Source organism: Salvelinus sp. IW2-2015, linkage group LG15 (genome assembly GCF_002910315.2).
Source record: "Salvelinus sp. IW2-2015 linkage group LG15, ASM291031v2, whole genome shotgun sequence".
Lineage (NCBI taxonomy): Eukaryota > Metazoa > Chordata > Actinopteri > Salmoniformes > Salmonidae > Salvelinus > Salvelinus sp. IW2-2015.
Genome location: NC_036855.1, coordinates 18,414,735 through 18,429,082, shown reverse-complemented (window position 1 = coordinate 18,429,082; position 14,348 = coordinate 18,414,735). Strand labels below are relative to the sequence as shown.

General features: G+C 43.3%; 1 protein-coding gene and 1 pseudogene across 6 annotated transcripts in view; both read left to right on the top strand.

Moving 5' to 3' along the window:
- The first annotated feature begins 572 nt into the window (after positions 1–572).
- LOC139028856 (serine/threonine-protein kinase ULK1-like) lies at positions 573–10,451 on the top strand (annotated as a pseudogene).
- A 690-nt stretch (positions 10,452–11,141) lies between these two features.
- Positions 11,142–14,348, top strand: part of ep400 (E1A binding protein p400) — a 35,154-nt gene continuing 31,947 nt past the window's right edge. For 5 of the 6 annotated variants that reach the window (XM_024003091.1, XM_070447013.1, XM_024003090.1 and 2 more), the window contains exons 1-5: positions 11,142–11,311; positions 12,103–13,449; positions 13,561–13,668; positions 13,827–13,908; positions 14,164–14,277. In XM_024003091.1, the coding sequence (XP_023858859.1) occupies positions 12,136–13,449; positions 13,561–13,668; positions 13,827–13,908; positions 14,164–14,277 (1,618 nt within the window). In that variant the 5' untranslated portion in view covers positions 11,142–11,311; positions 12,103–12,135. The remainder of the gene's footprint in view (positions 11,312–12,102; positions 13,450–13,560; positions 13,669–13,826; positions 13,909–14,163; positions 14,278–14,348) is intronic. The other variant, XM_024003093.1, reaches the window with a different exon arrangement.

Below are 14,348 nucleotides of genomic sequence, written 5' to 3'. Positions count from 1 at the left end.
GATATTGCTTAGTAAATATAAACTCACTCACAAACATCATCGTCTCAACACTCAATACATACAAACACAAAACAACCCAATGAGTTGACATTATTCTGTATCCTTGTTGAACACAGAGCTGGTTCAGTTTTTTCAAAGTGACCTTTTACCAAAGGGATATACTTAACCCTGTGTCTTTTCCAGCATCCCACGGAAGACGTCAGTCCCCCTCAGACACCTGCTCCTGGGCCTGCTACAAAGGAACCAGAAGGAACACATGGACTTTGCTTAGCCTTACTTACTCTCTCACTCAGTTATATTTACACTGCTATCTGAAGTCTGACATTACCTATTTTTCACTGGAATGGAAATGAAGTCAGTGCACTCATTGTCAAAGTCTTATTTCCATTTATTTGTGATCATCTACCCACACAGATGAGTTTTTTCAACTTCATCCACAAAGAAATGTGAGTATACCTATAGGCCATACAGGCAAATTAATCGTTGGATTAGAGCTGCGTTTTAGGCAGGTGTGAATTATGAATGAGTTATAATGTGCACCTCAAGTTATCTAGTACTTAAACAGAGTACCAATGCAATTTCATGACCCCCAGTATGTAGTTGGGATTAGCACCACACTGACCGTGTCCTTCATCATTCCAGCCTCTCCGGTGCCRATGCCTTCCTACACCAGCTATGGGTCTGCCAGCTCCTCTCGCAGCTCCTCCACCTTCCACCTGGCCTGCTCCCCTCAAGTGAGTCCCCCCTCCTCTCTGGGGAATGATAACGATGATGAATAGGATTTATATAGCACTTTTCCAAGTGTTCAGCCCAATGCTTTACAATATGAAGGGGAAATGATCCGCCACCAAAACCAGTCACTTAGGGTCTAATATTAGATATTTTCCACTCTTTTCCCCTTCAGCATTCTGATGCAGAGCTGCAGAGACTCCAGGCCAAGGCTCAGCCCTCCCCTTCCGGGGACACAGCCCTCCACAACTGCAGGAACACATCCTCCGAGACGGACAACTTTGTCATTATGCCTGACCAATTCCCCAGTAAACACCCTATCTCACCCTATCTCTCATTAGTTGACTTACATTACCAGCACTGTGTTCTTGATATGAGTTTGATAGTAATAGTTATGATAGTAATAGACTGATATGTCCCTGACTCCTGTTTTACTCCCTCCAGTTGAGATCACAAGTGAGATGGCAGACGGGTCACCTGTCCAGGGCAGCCTGGGGTATAGTGGGTGAGTTGAGTACAGGAGAATGATACACTACATGGCCAAAATTATGTGGACACACCTTCAAATTAGTGGATTTGACTATTTCAGCCACACCTGTTGCTATCAGGTGTATACAATCTAGCACACAGCCATGCAATCTCCATAAACAAACATTGGGAGTAGAAGTGCTCAGTGACTTTCAATGTGGCCCCGTCATAGGATGCCACCTTTCCAGCAAGTCAGTTCGTCAAATTTCTACCCTGCTAGAGCTACCCCGGTAAACTGTAAGTGCTGTTATTGTGAAGTGGAAACGTCTAGGAGCAACAACTGCTCCGCCGTGAAGTTATAGGCCACACAAGGCTAAAAGAAGGGGATTGCCGAATGCTAAAGCGTGTAGTGCGTAAAAATCGTCTGTCGTTGGTTGCAACACTAACTACTGAGTTTCAAACTGCCTTTGGAAGCAACATCAGCACAAGAACTGTTCGTCGGGAGCTTCTATGGCCGAGAAGCCGCACACAAGCCTAGGATCACCATGCACAATGCCAAGTGTCGGCTGGAGTGGTATAAAGCTTACCACCATTGGACTCTGGAGCATTGGAAGCGCGTTCTCTGGAGTGATGAATCACTCTTCACCAACTGGCAGACCGACGGACGAATCTGGGTTTGGTGGATGCCAGGAGAACGCTACCTGCCCCAATGCATAGTGCCAACTGTAAAGTTTGGTGGAGGAGGAATAATGGTCTGGAGCTGTTTTTCATTGTTCGGGTTAGGCCCCTTAGTTCCAGTGAAGGGAAATCTTAATGCTACAGCGTACACTGACATTGTAGACAATTCTGTGCTTCCAGCTTTGTGGCAACAGTTTGGGAAGGACCTTTCCTGTTTCAGCATGACAATGCCCCCATGCAAAAAGCGAGGTCCATACAGAAATGGTCTGTCGAGATCGGTGTGGAAGAACTTGACTGGCCTGCACAGGGCCCTGACCTCAACTCCATCGAACACCTTTGGGATGAATTGGAATGCCCGACCTCACTAATGCTCTTGTGGTTGAATGSAAGCAAATCCCCGCATCAATGTTCCAACTAGAGGTCGGCCGATTATGATTTTTCAACGCCGATACCGATACCGATTATTGGAGGACCAAAAAAAGTCGATGCCGATTAATCGGCCAATTTTATATATTTTTTGTAGTAATGACAATTACAACAATACTGAATTAACACTTTTATTTTAACTTAATATAATACATCAATAAAATCAATTTAGCCTCAAATAAATAATGAAACATGTTCAATTTGGTTTAAATAATGCAAAAACAAAGTGTTGGAGAAGAAAGTAAAAGTGCAATATGTGCCATGTAAAAAAGCTAACGTTTAAGTTCCTTGCTCAGAACATGGGAACATATGAAAACTGGTGGTTTCTTTTAACTTGAGTCTTCAATATTCCCAGGTAAGAAGTTTTAGGTTGTAGTTATGATAGGACTATTTCTCTCTATACCATTTGTATTTCATATACCTTTGACTATTGGATGTTCTTATGGGCACTTTAGTATTGCCAGTGTAACAGTATAGCTTCCGTCCCTCTCCTCGCCCCTACCTGGGCTCGAACCAGGAACACATCGACAACAGCCACCCTTGAAGCATCGTTACCCATCGCTCCACAAAAGCCGCGGCCCTTGCAGAGCAAGGGGAACAACTATTTCAAGTCTCAGAGCGAGTGACGTCACCGATTGAAACGCTATTAGCGCGAATCCCGCTAACTAGCTAGCCATTTCACATCGGTTACACCAGCCTGATCTCGGGAGTTGATAGGCTTGAAGTCATAAACACCTCAATGCTTGAAGCACAGGGAAGAGCTGCTGGCAAATGCACGAAAGTGCTGTTTGAATGAATGCTTACGAGCCTGCTGCTGCCTACCACCGCTCAGTCAGACTGCTCTATCAAATATCAAATCATAGACTTAACTATAACATAATAACACACAGAAATACAAGCCTTATGTCATTAATATGGTCGAATCCGGAAACTATAATTTCGAAAACCAAACGTTTATTCTTTCAGTGAAATACGAAACCCTTACGTATTTTATCTAACGGGTGYCATCCATAAATCTAAATATTCGTGTTACATTGCACAACCTTCAATGTTATGTCATAATTAGTTCGCAACGAGCCAGGCGGCCCAAACTGTTGCATATACCCTGACTCTGCATGCAATGAAAGCAAGAGAAGTGACACAATTTCCCTAGTTTATTAATATTGCCTGCTAATCTGGATTTCTTTTAACTAAATATGCAGGTTTAAAAAAATATACCTCTGTCTTATGATTTTAAGAAAGGCATTTATGTTTATGGTTAGGTACATTCGTGCAACGATTGTGCTTTTTTCGCAAATGTGCTTTTGTTCAATCATCCCCCGTTTGGCGAAGTTGGTCTTCACACAGTTCGCAACGACCCAGGCGGCCCAAACTGCTGCATATAGCCTGACTCTGTTGCACAGAACGCAAGAGAAGTGACACAATTTCCCTAGTTAAAAGAAATTCATGTTAGCAGGCAATATGAACTAAATATGCAGGTTTAAAAATATATACTTGTGTATTGATTTTAAGAAAGGCGTTGATGTTTATGGTTAGGTAGACATTGGTGCAACGACAGTGCTTTTTTCGCGAATGCACTTGTTAAATAACCGTTTGGCGAAGTAGGCTCCGATTCAATGATAAATTAACAGGCACACCATCGCTTATATGCAACGCAGGACAAGCTAGATAAACTAGTAATATCATCAACCATGTGTAGTTAACTGGTGATTATGTTAAGATTTATTGTTTTTTATAAGATACGTTTAATGCTGCCACACAGTCTCCTCGTGGAGTGCAATGTAATCGGCCATGATCGGTGTCCAAAAATGCAGATTACTGATTGTTATGAAAACTTGAAATCGTCCCTAATTAATCGTCCATTCCGATTAATCGGTCGACCTCTAGTTCCAACGTCTAGTGGAATGCCTTCCCAGAAGAGTGGAGACTGTTTTAGCAGTAAAGGGGGGACCGACTCCATATTAATGCCCATGATTTTGGAATTAGATTTTTGACAAGCAGGTGTCAACATACTTTTGGGCATGTACTGTATGACTCTGTTGTATTTAATACAAGGAAATGTATAGTCCTACTGTAGAAACCTGTACAATGGAGATGGTTATGAGAAGCCCTTATGATATCAGGTAGACAGATGGAGGGTAAGATTCACTGACTCTGTCCTGTTCCTTTGTCTTGATGATACAGGAGCTCTCTGCTGGCTCCTGGGGGTCTTGGGAGTCCAGGCAGGACACTACCCTCCTCTCCACCCCTCTGCCCCCTTAATCCTTTTAGGTAAGAGCAGGGCTGTCTGAGGGGGAGTAAACCTGGGCTATCAGAAGTTTCACAGCATTTGTCCAGCTCACCCTCCTTTAATCTGACCAGCCTTTAGTATAGAACACCCACTCTGTGTTACTGAGGGGTATCAAATGACAACATCCTCTCATGATTGTCATACTACAAACATCATGGGAAAAAGGAAGAGGGACCAGTCCTGATCTAAAAGAAATAACAATTTATGAGGCAACAAGTTGTGTTCTTAAAGACATTTGCTGTGCTTGTTTCCCCCTCAAACCCTAACAGAATCACTGAGGTGTACCCTTTCCTCTCTGTCTGTGCAGCAGGCCTGCATAGTTCAGTGGGAGTAACTACAGCCAGTCTGTGCCCATTCCTGTCCCAACACAGATCCACAACTACCAGCACATGGAGCAGAAAATACACCCTGCTGGCCTGCATGGCTCAATCAGGTACATCTCTCTCAATCACTTCTCTGTGTCTTTTCTCTGTCCATCTACATTTCTCTCCCTCTCTCTCTGTCTTTCTTTTTCTCTCCCTTAGTGGGTCACTTCTACTGTGGGGGTGTATGTATTCTGGACATTGATGTTGTTCATCTGTTTCAGGGCCAGCCTGTGCTGTGTTGATAGTAGTAGTAGGGGTTCCCCAGGGAGTAGGAAGACTAGAGCTTCCCCTCCTCTCCCATCAGGCACAGGGGGGGCAGCGCTCAGCCATCGCAGGCTGTCAGCTGAAGGGGCCCTACCAGCCCTCTCCACAAGGTACAGTAGGAATCCCCTCAGACCTCCATTACTGCATTAGTACAATACTGACATTGCAACATTCTTTTGCCTCGCACCATAACATGTTCTTATTTACTTCTCTTCTCCCAGTGGGCACTATCCCAGAGCAGACTGGTCCTTTCAGCATCCATACAGGACAACAGAGCCCACAGGTCAGCCGTAAAACAATGTCACATTTAGTGGTCTCTTCTGCCAGCTCATGAAGTAGTGACTCTGTAATACAGAATTGTCATGTTATCTTTCTGGTTCCTACTTAGGCCACCCCTCCACATGAATTCCCCCAGCCCACCAGCTTTGAGGACTTATCCACCATGCCCACACGCATACAGACAGTATCAGACCTGAGCCACATCAGCAGGGCCACAGGGAAGAGGAAGGGCCCCTTCAAAAGGTGGGAACCAGCTCTACAGATATTGGTCATCTGATATCCATAAATGTTATAGTAGGCTCTATCTATGACTGATGTAATAATTAAATGTGTCCGCTGAGCTCCTCTGAGGGAGGGTGTAAGTGTGTGTGTCCTATCTCCAGGTCTTTGAGTACAGGCCGTCTGTCTGACATGCTGCTGAAGGCTGCTTTTGGAGTTAATCTGCTTGATGGAGGAAGTAACGCTGAGAGGCCCATGGACACCACAGGTACCAGGGCGCTATGAGCAAGCCAAGAGGATTGGATTTTGAGCTTTGGAAAAATGTATTGTTTGTTTCTAATTGTTTATATGGCTGCAATCCCGGTAACCGGATCGATATGACAACAGTCAGTGAAAGTGCAGGGCGCCAAATTCAAACAACAGAAATCTCATAATTAAAATTCCTCCAACATACATGTATTTTATACCATTTTAAAGGTAATCTTGTTGTTAATCCCACCAAAGTGTCCGATTTCAAATAGGCTTTTCAGCGAAAGCACCACAAACGATTATGTTAGGTCACCACCAACTCACAGAAAAATTCAGCCATTTTTCCAGCCAAAGAGAGGAGTCACAAAAAGCACAAATAGAGATCAAATTAAACACTAACCTTTGATGATCTTCATCAGATGACAGTCATAGGACTTCATGTTCATATTTATATCCAAAAACCTCCGTTTACATTGGCGCCATGTTCAGAAATGCCTCCAAAATATCCGGAGAAATTGAGAGCCACGTCAAATAACAGAAATACTCATCATAAACTTTGATGAAAGATACATGTTTTACATAGAATTAAAGATACACTTGTTCTTAATGCAACCGCTGTGTCAGATTTCAAAAAGTTTTACGGCAAAACACAATATTCAATCATCTGAGAACAGCGTTCAGCCACAAAAGCAAGCCATCCAGTTACCCGCCAAATTGTGCAGTCAACAAAACTCATAAAAAGCATTATAAATCTTCACTTACCTTTGCTGATCTTTGTCGGAATGCACTCCCAGGACTCCCACTTCCACYAGAAATGTTTGGCTTTTTTTCGGTAATGTCCATAATTTATGTCCAAATAGCTATTTTTGTAGCGTGTTTGGTAAACAAATCCAACGCCAGGGAAGCGCGTTCACTAAAACCTGACGAAATGTTCAAAAGTTCCGTAACAGTCCGTAGAAACATGACAAACGATGTGTTGAATCAATCTTTAGAATGTTTTTAACATAAATCTTGAATAACATTCCAACCGGAGAATTACATTGACTTCAGATGAGCGATGGAACAGAGCTCCCTCTCATGTGAACGCGCATGGTCAAAGAATGGTCAGGTCATGGCAGACCTGACTAATTCCCCTCTCATTCGGCCCCCCTTCACAGTAGAGGCATCAGCCAAGGTTTACAGACTGTTGACATCTAGTGGAAGCCGTAGGAAGTGCAAACTCATCCATATCTCGCTGTGATTTCAATGGGATCTTGGTTGAAAATCGACCAACCTCATAACTCCCACTTCCTGTTTGGATTTTTTCTCAGGTTTTTGCCTGCCATATGAGTTCTGTTATACTCACAGACATAATTCAAACAGTTTTKGAAACTTCAGTGTTTTCTATCCAATACTAATAATATGCATATATTAGCAACTATGACTGAGGAGCAGGCCGTTTACTCTGGGCAACTCCGTGCACCTTTCATCCAAGCTACTCAATACTGCCCCTGCAGCCATAAGAAGTTAAGCCTGTTATTGGTCATGGGGTTCGACATTATGTAATTGTGCTACTGCCAACTCTTTTCATGGATTGGTTAAGGTCTTAATATATCTTGACAAGTGTTATCTATAACCTGGTTGACGCTTGACAAGAAAAGTCAATGTTTTGAAAAAGTTCCTGACTGTAAGTCAGTGGGTGTATAACCATACATTTGTATTGGAGGTTCGTGATCAACGTCCATGGCCTAGCAGTGAGATCGCCCCGCTATATCAGCCCAGCCTGGTCATTCAGCAGAGGAACCCATAAAGATGTACCTATCTACCAGCACTTAACCAACCCCATGGCAGCTAGCTCAGACAGGGACGTAGCTTTTGATCAACCAGAGCGCCCAGAGGAGATACTGATGGGGGTAAGCACATTAACACTCCTTCATATTATATTAGGTKTTTGTACATCAATGTATTCCTCATTGAGTTATTGGTAATAGATTTTGGACACATACACAGTTTGCACATTGCCAGAAACTAAACTGTTGCCACAATACTGTCTGCCTGCCCCTGGACCCAGCTACCTGCCACCTCCTGTGGTCCTTTACAAATAAACACCTGCTGCGCCCTGCGCTTGAAACCAGCTCTCTGTCTCCCATCGTATTCATCACATTGGGCACGGCATGTAGCCTAGTGGTTAGAGCATTGGGCCAGTAACCGAAAGGTTGCTAGATCGAATCCCCGAGCTGATAAGGTAGAAATCTGTKGTTTTGCCCACTGTTCCTAGGCCGTCATTGTAAATAAGAATTTTCTCTTAACTGACTTGCCTAGTTAAATAAAGGTAAAATAAATCAAAATGACAATCGCCAGTTCTAAAGACACTGGACTTGAGAGTGAGACCAGTGAAGACATTCCTGTGTCCTTCTTGCAGCAAAGCCTGGTGGCTGATCAGATCAGTCTTCTAAGCCAGGAGTGGAGGTGAGGGGATGCATCTCTGTTATTGATTCCCTAATCTTGAAGTTGCTGCTTAGGCCTGTTAACTTATACATCACTTAGAACCTATATTTAAAAATCACAGCGTAATGGTGTATTTTTAGTACTTCAAGATATTTTTTTGTTTGTTAACATTGGTATTTTCGATGTGTGTATCACAGCTATACAGAGCAGTTGGTACTATACATGAAGGCTGCAGAATTGATTTAGTCTGCATTACACACTGCTATGGAGCACATCAGAGAAGGCAGTCTCTTTCCCTCATCTACAGTCAAGCAGGGTGAGACATGGGACCACATGTTCCTCTACTAACTGATACGTGAAAAACAAATAGTCCTGTTAATGATCATGTTATATATGCTTTAAAAAGTGTATTGAATTAAAGTCATTTTTCCTTTATGTAGTGGTGTAGAAGCTGAAAGAAATGTATAAGAGCAGTGTGACGTCCTGTCGGTCCCTCAACGCCCGCCTGCAGAGCTTCCTCCTCAACAAGCAGAGACTGATGGACGACCACAACAACATCACTGCAGAGAAACAGTGGTGGAAAAAGTACCCAATTGTCGTACTTGAGTAAAGTATACATACCTTAATAGAAAGTTACTCAAGTGAAAGTCAGCCAGTAAAATACTACTTGAGTAAAAGTCTAAAAGTATTTGGTTTTAAATATACTTAAGTATCAAAAGTAAAAGTATAAAACACTTACAATTCCTTTTATTAAGCAAAACATTTTTTTATTTTTTTTATTTACGGATAGCCAGGGAAACACTCCAACACTCAGCGATTATTTACAAAAGATACGTTTGTGCTTAGTGAGTCCGCCAAGCCAGAGGCAGTAGGGATGACCACGCGTTCTCTTGATAAGTCTGTGAATTTGACTATCAAAATGTAACGAGGACTTTTGGTTGTCAGGGAAAATATATGGAGTTAAAAGTACAATATTTTCTTTAGAAATGTAGTGAAGTAAAAGTAAAAGTAAAAATAAAAATAGTAAAGTACAGATAACCCAAAAAATTACTTAGGTAGTACTTTAAAGAATTTTTACTTAATTACTTTACATCACTGTAGTGAAACTAATCTACAGTCACACCGTGACAATGGTAATGCCTCCTCTTTCACTGGACAGTACAATAAGTCCCTGTCTTGTCCTTTATGTGCTCTCAGTCTTTCTATAGTGGTCTTCAGTTTTATATAGTAGAATCATTGGACATAGGGTAGGATATACGATGGATAGTAGATACTGTAAATATAAGTTTACTGTACTACTTTAACAGCAGTATTTCTGATGGGGTTATAATGTTGTAAGAGCAATGTTAATAGCTGAGTGTTTGTGTTTCTGGTGTCCAGGTGCAGTCAGCAGCGCTAGATGAGATGTTCCACCTTGGCCAGGTGCCCATCCAGAGATACCACAAGGCCCTGCTGCTCATGGAGAGTTCCTTACCATCACAGAGCAGGCAGACATCAACAACATAAGTAAATTTAAGTAGCTTATAGATACACACGCACGCACACACGTGCACACACATTTCTTTGAAGATATTAAGTATTAATGTCTCTTGCTCTGTGTTTCTCCCATTGTGTTGGTCTCAGGCAAACAGTGTATTGAGAGACGCATCCTCTCTGCTCGGCAGACTGCACAGTGTGATTGAGCTTGAGGTCTTTGGACTATAGCTACAATATTAGCTGAAGCTTCTGAGCTTTGTTAGTGGTGTCCCTCTGTCCTCTGTGAAAATGGAGCTCCTCGCTGTTGATACACAAAAGCACTTTGAACGGAACATGCTCAGTGACAAGACCACTGATATAGCTTCTCTCAACCCACAGACTAGCACCAAACATGTTTAGTACCACAAGGGAGAAGAAGAGGATTGTGGGTGGTTTTGTCTGACTCCACTCTGAGAGCATTGTGTGTTGTGGTTGTGTGTCATGCTACAGTATGTTCTGCCAGGCCAGTAGTATGCTACTGTTATCTACTGGATTTATCAGGCATCACTGGATAGAGTAATTATTATTGTATTTTTAGTACGATTTTGTGTAATTCTGGGCTTTTTTTGTGGTTGGCTTTAATCTTTAGTTTTTATATTACTGCCTGTGGCTATACATTTGAATGTACCTATTTATGAAAGACAATGATATCAGCTTTCTGAAATAAAAATGAGGCACCTTTTAAATGTCTTTGTAAATATATTGAGTAATTCTTTTGACCTGTATGTTGTTCTTGTTCACCAAAACCAAGCTACCACAATCAGTTTCATATGATGTTTCTGTTGTACTCTACACTTGCCAGCTGCTCAACAGAACATTTGCCCAAATCCAGATCTACAGTACAGAGGAGGCATGTTTTGATGTGAGGCATTGGTAGGTGGAGATGGAAGTTAAGCCTACTACAATATTTTGAATGGTCCTAGTTCATGACTGTATGTATTGAGTTTGACGCATCTTTATAGTGCAAAGAAATGTTTTGCAGTTGGTTTTAGGGGGAAAAAATATAAACAATTAATATAATAAAGTAGCATGAGAGAATCAATTGGCTATAGCTAGGTTATTTCAAGTTCCTTAGACTAAGCTATTTGTGGTTAAGGGCAATGCGCCCATAGAGGTACTAGAAATCATCTCTACTCTATTGTATGTTGAGGGGTTGGTTTACATTCTTGTCAATCAGCTCGACTCCAGGGTTGTTCACTTCCTTTGAAACGGAACTGCTTCCGGTTCTTCAATGAATAGATAGAAAAAAAATAAGGTGGCCACCGCCATGTTTCAGAATTAAATATGTCCAATGCATGAAATGTAATATTGCTGTATAGCAGTATTTACACTACATAATTATTGTCTTTGTTTTAAAGAATACGTTTTGATTGATGAGACTACCGCGGGAGTTGTATTTGCTGTAAGTAACAAGATCCGGTGATGTCTATTTACCCTGCGGCTAACATATTAGCTAGCACGCTACTATCGGAGGGAAGGAGCGGCATTTCGGCCTTACGCGTGCTAAGTATATGGACGTTTAGTTGACTTCTCCAAAAATATATTCTAAGCACCGTACATATTTCATCCATACATGGACAGCGTTGAGTTGCATTGGCTAATATCATACTAAACCCTAATGTTAGCTAGCGATATCATATCTGAGCTAGCTAGCTAGCTAGTAGGACAAGGCCGTGCAAAATTAGCATAATGTAGCTAGCTGGCTACAGCTAATTTGAAAAGCTGTAGTTACAGCCGTAACGTTATGGTTTATTAATCAGTGCGGCTGGTTATGACGGTGGTGTTAGCAAGTTAATGACATAACACGAAATAAGCTAGACAGGTAGCTAACTATTAACATTACCTAGTTAACGTTAGCTCAATAGGATTGCTACATTGCCTGTCAAATTCTGCCAACAACAATGGTTAGCTAACTAGCTCTATAGCTGTCACTCAAGATGCTGATCTGCGTCTCTCGCCTAACAGTGAATGTCTAGTTAGCTAGCGTGTGTGTGATGAAACTCATCATGACATTTGGCCAAGCCATTCACTAATGGCTTTCAAAATATATATATTTTTTAACGTTTCAGTATCATGAAGTTATGTTCGAAATTGTGACTGATTGTCATTGTTACAAAGAATATGTCCATTTTAAGATGGAATATAAAATTTCACCAATATCGATTACATGATTTGAATGTCTATCCTCTACAGGTATTGTTTCCCATACAGTAACAGTGTTACGCAATGCACCATGGGAGTGGACCACAGAATGTGCAACGGCAACTTCAGAGATCCAAGTCCACCACTGGATCTGAAGCAGAAGATCACCAGAAGCAGCAGACCATGGCAGTTACTCAACAGCAGGCAACAGCCAACCATCCACAATCAACTGTGACCACGTTTGCATCTGCAGCCAGCCCTTCAGGCCCCCAGTCCCCCAACTACCAGATAATAATGAGCCGCAGCCCTGTCACAGGCCAGAACATGAACATCACCTTACAAAATGTCAGTCAAATGGTGACGGGCAACCAACAGATCACCCTCACCCCGCTCCCCCTCCAGAACCCAGGCTCTCCCGGCTTCCAGCACACGGCCCCGCAGTGGAGGTTTGAGCCTGCCCCGTCCTATATCCAGGTCACCTCACCTCTGCCACAATCCATGCAACCACAAAGTCCCACTCAGCACAGCCCAGTCCCCCTCCAGCGACCAGGGGCACCTGTTACAGGACTGGGTTTGTGTGGACAGAGCCCAACACGCTTTGTTGATGCTGGCATGCTTGTGAGACAAATCAGTCTTGGCAGCCCACCTGGAAGTGGGCACTTTGTTTACCAAGAGGGTACAGGGCTGACGCAGCTAACTCCAACCACAGCTGGGCAGGTGCAGCTGGCCTCCCCAGGGGTGCCAGGCTCTGTGCGTGAACGCAGTCTGTCCCAGCCCCACTCACAGACGGGAGGCACCATCCACCACCTCGGACCTCAGAGTCCTGTGGCCAGTGGGACTGTTTTGCCCACACTGGGGAGCCCAGGCCACATAACCACCTCCAACCTCCCACCTCAAATCAGCAGTATCATCCAGGGGCAGCTGGCGCGTCCCATGATATTTGAGAAGACTTCACAGGGTATGGTAACTGGAGTGGGGACAGCTGCCACAGTGTCTTTCAGTATGCCCTCCACCATTCCTCCCTCCAGCCCTTCCCTCATTAACCCTTCCCAAGGCATCCCCAATACCCCTCTCACCCCTACCGGCATGTGCTTGGGGTCCATCAAGAAACAGATACCCAAAAAGCTGGAGGAGATTGCACCCTCCAACCCAGAAGTGGCCCAGCTGAGGAAGCAGTGTCTGGAGCACCACACTAAGAAGATGGAGGGTCTGAAGGAAGTCTTCAAAGACTACCTGATTGAGCTGTTCTTCCTGCAGCACCTCCAGGGGAACATGATGGACTATTTGGCTTTCAAGAAGAAGCCCTGTGTCCCGCTTTTCACTTACCTGAGACAGAATGACCTAGACCTTGAGGAGGAAGAGGAAGAGGAGGAGCAGTCTGAGGTCATCAATGATGAGGTACTGTTACAGAATTGATTGATTTATCATGTCATACATTCAGAATGTCTCTACTTCTTATCCTGTATATAGGCTATATGAATTTAGTTCAAATCTCTGTGCCACTACCAGGTCAAGGTTGTAACTGGAAAGGATGGACAGGCCGGAACACCAGTTGCCATAGCTACACAGCTTCCACCCAATGTTTCAGCAGCATTCTCTTCCCAGCAGCAGTTTCAGGTGAAGAATGGGGCACCAAATGACTGCAACCTCTAAACAGAGCGGATGGAACGGATTTATTGTTGTCTGTTTTAAATGTTTCCTTTTTTATTTCTTGGAAGACCCTTTTTGATCTCTTGTATCCAAGCTCTTGTTAACCCTTGGATATGTCTCCTCAGGTGCACCTGGGAGCATCTGGCAGCATGACAAACCCAGGGGACATGGATGCCTTTAAGAGGCAACAGGCAATGGCACAAGCAGGTAAGGCAAGGACAGCACACTCCTGTGGCTCTTTTGTTGGTTTGTTTACTCTCCCTTTTCTTTCTTTTTGTTATTTCGTTCTTTTCTTCCCTTAAATTGCTTCTGCTTTTAGATATTTGGCATCTTCTACTAGCGCTGTGTGTAGAAGTCTTAACCCGAGGAAGGAGAGGTGGTCTGTATGGTGTACAGAAAGTAATTGCTGTTTGCAGAGTGTCTTTTTCTCGTTATGAGGGTATTGTGTGTTTTAAATCCCAGATCAGGCTAAGAGGTCCCGGATTGAAGTTGGTCGCCATGGAATGATTTTCCAGCATCCTGGTGTTTTAGGATCACCTGGCGTTCCACTCCAGCAGCTTATGCCGACAGCGCAAGGTAGGAGTGCTACTACCAGGCCGTTATGTGTTCTGTTCAATGCTGCTGGACGTGTCATCAATCCTATGAGA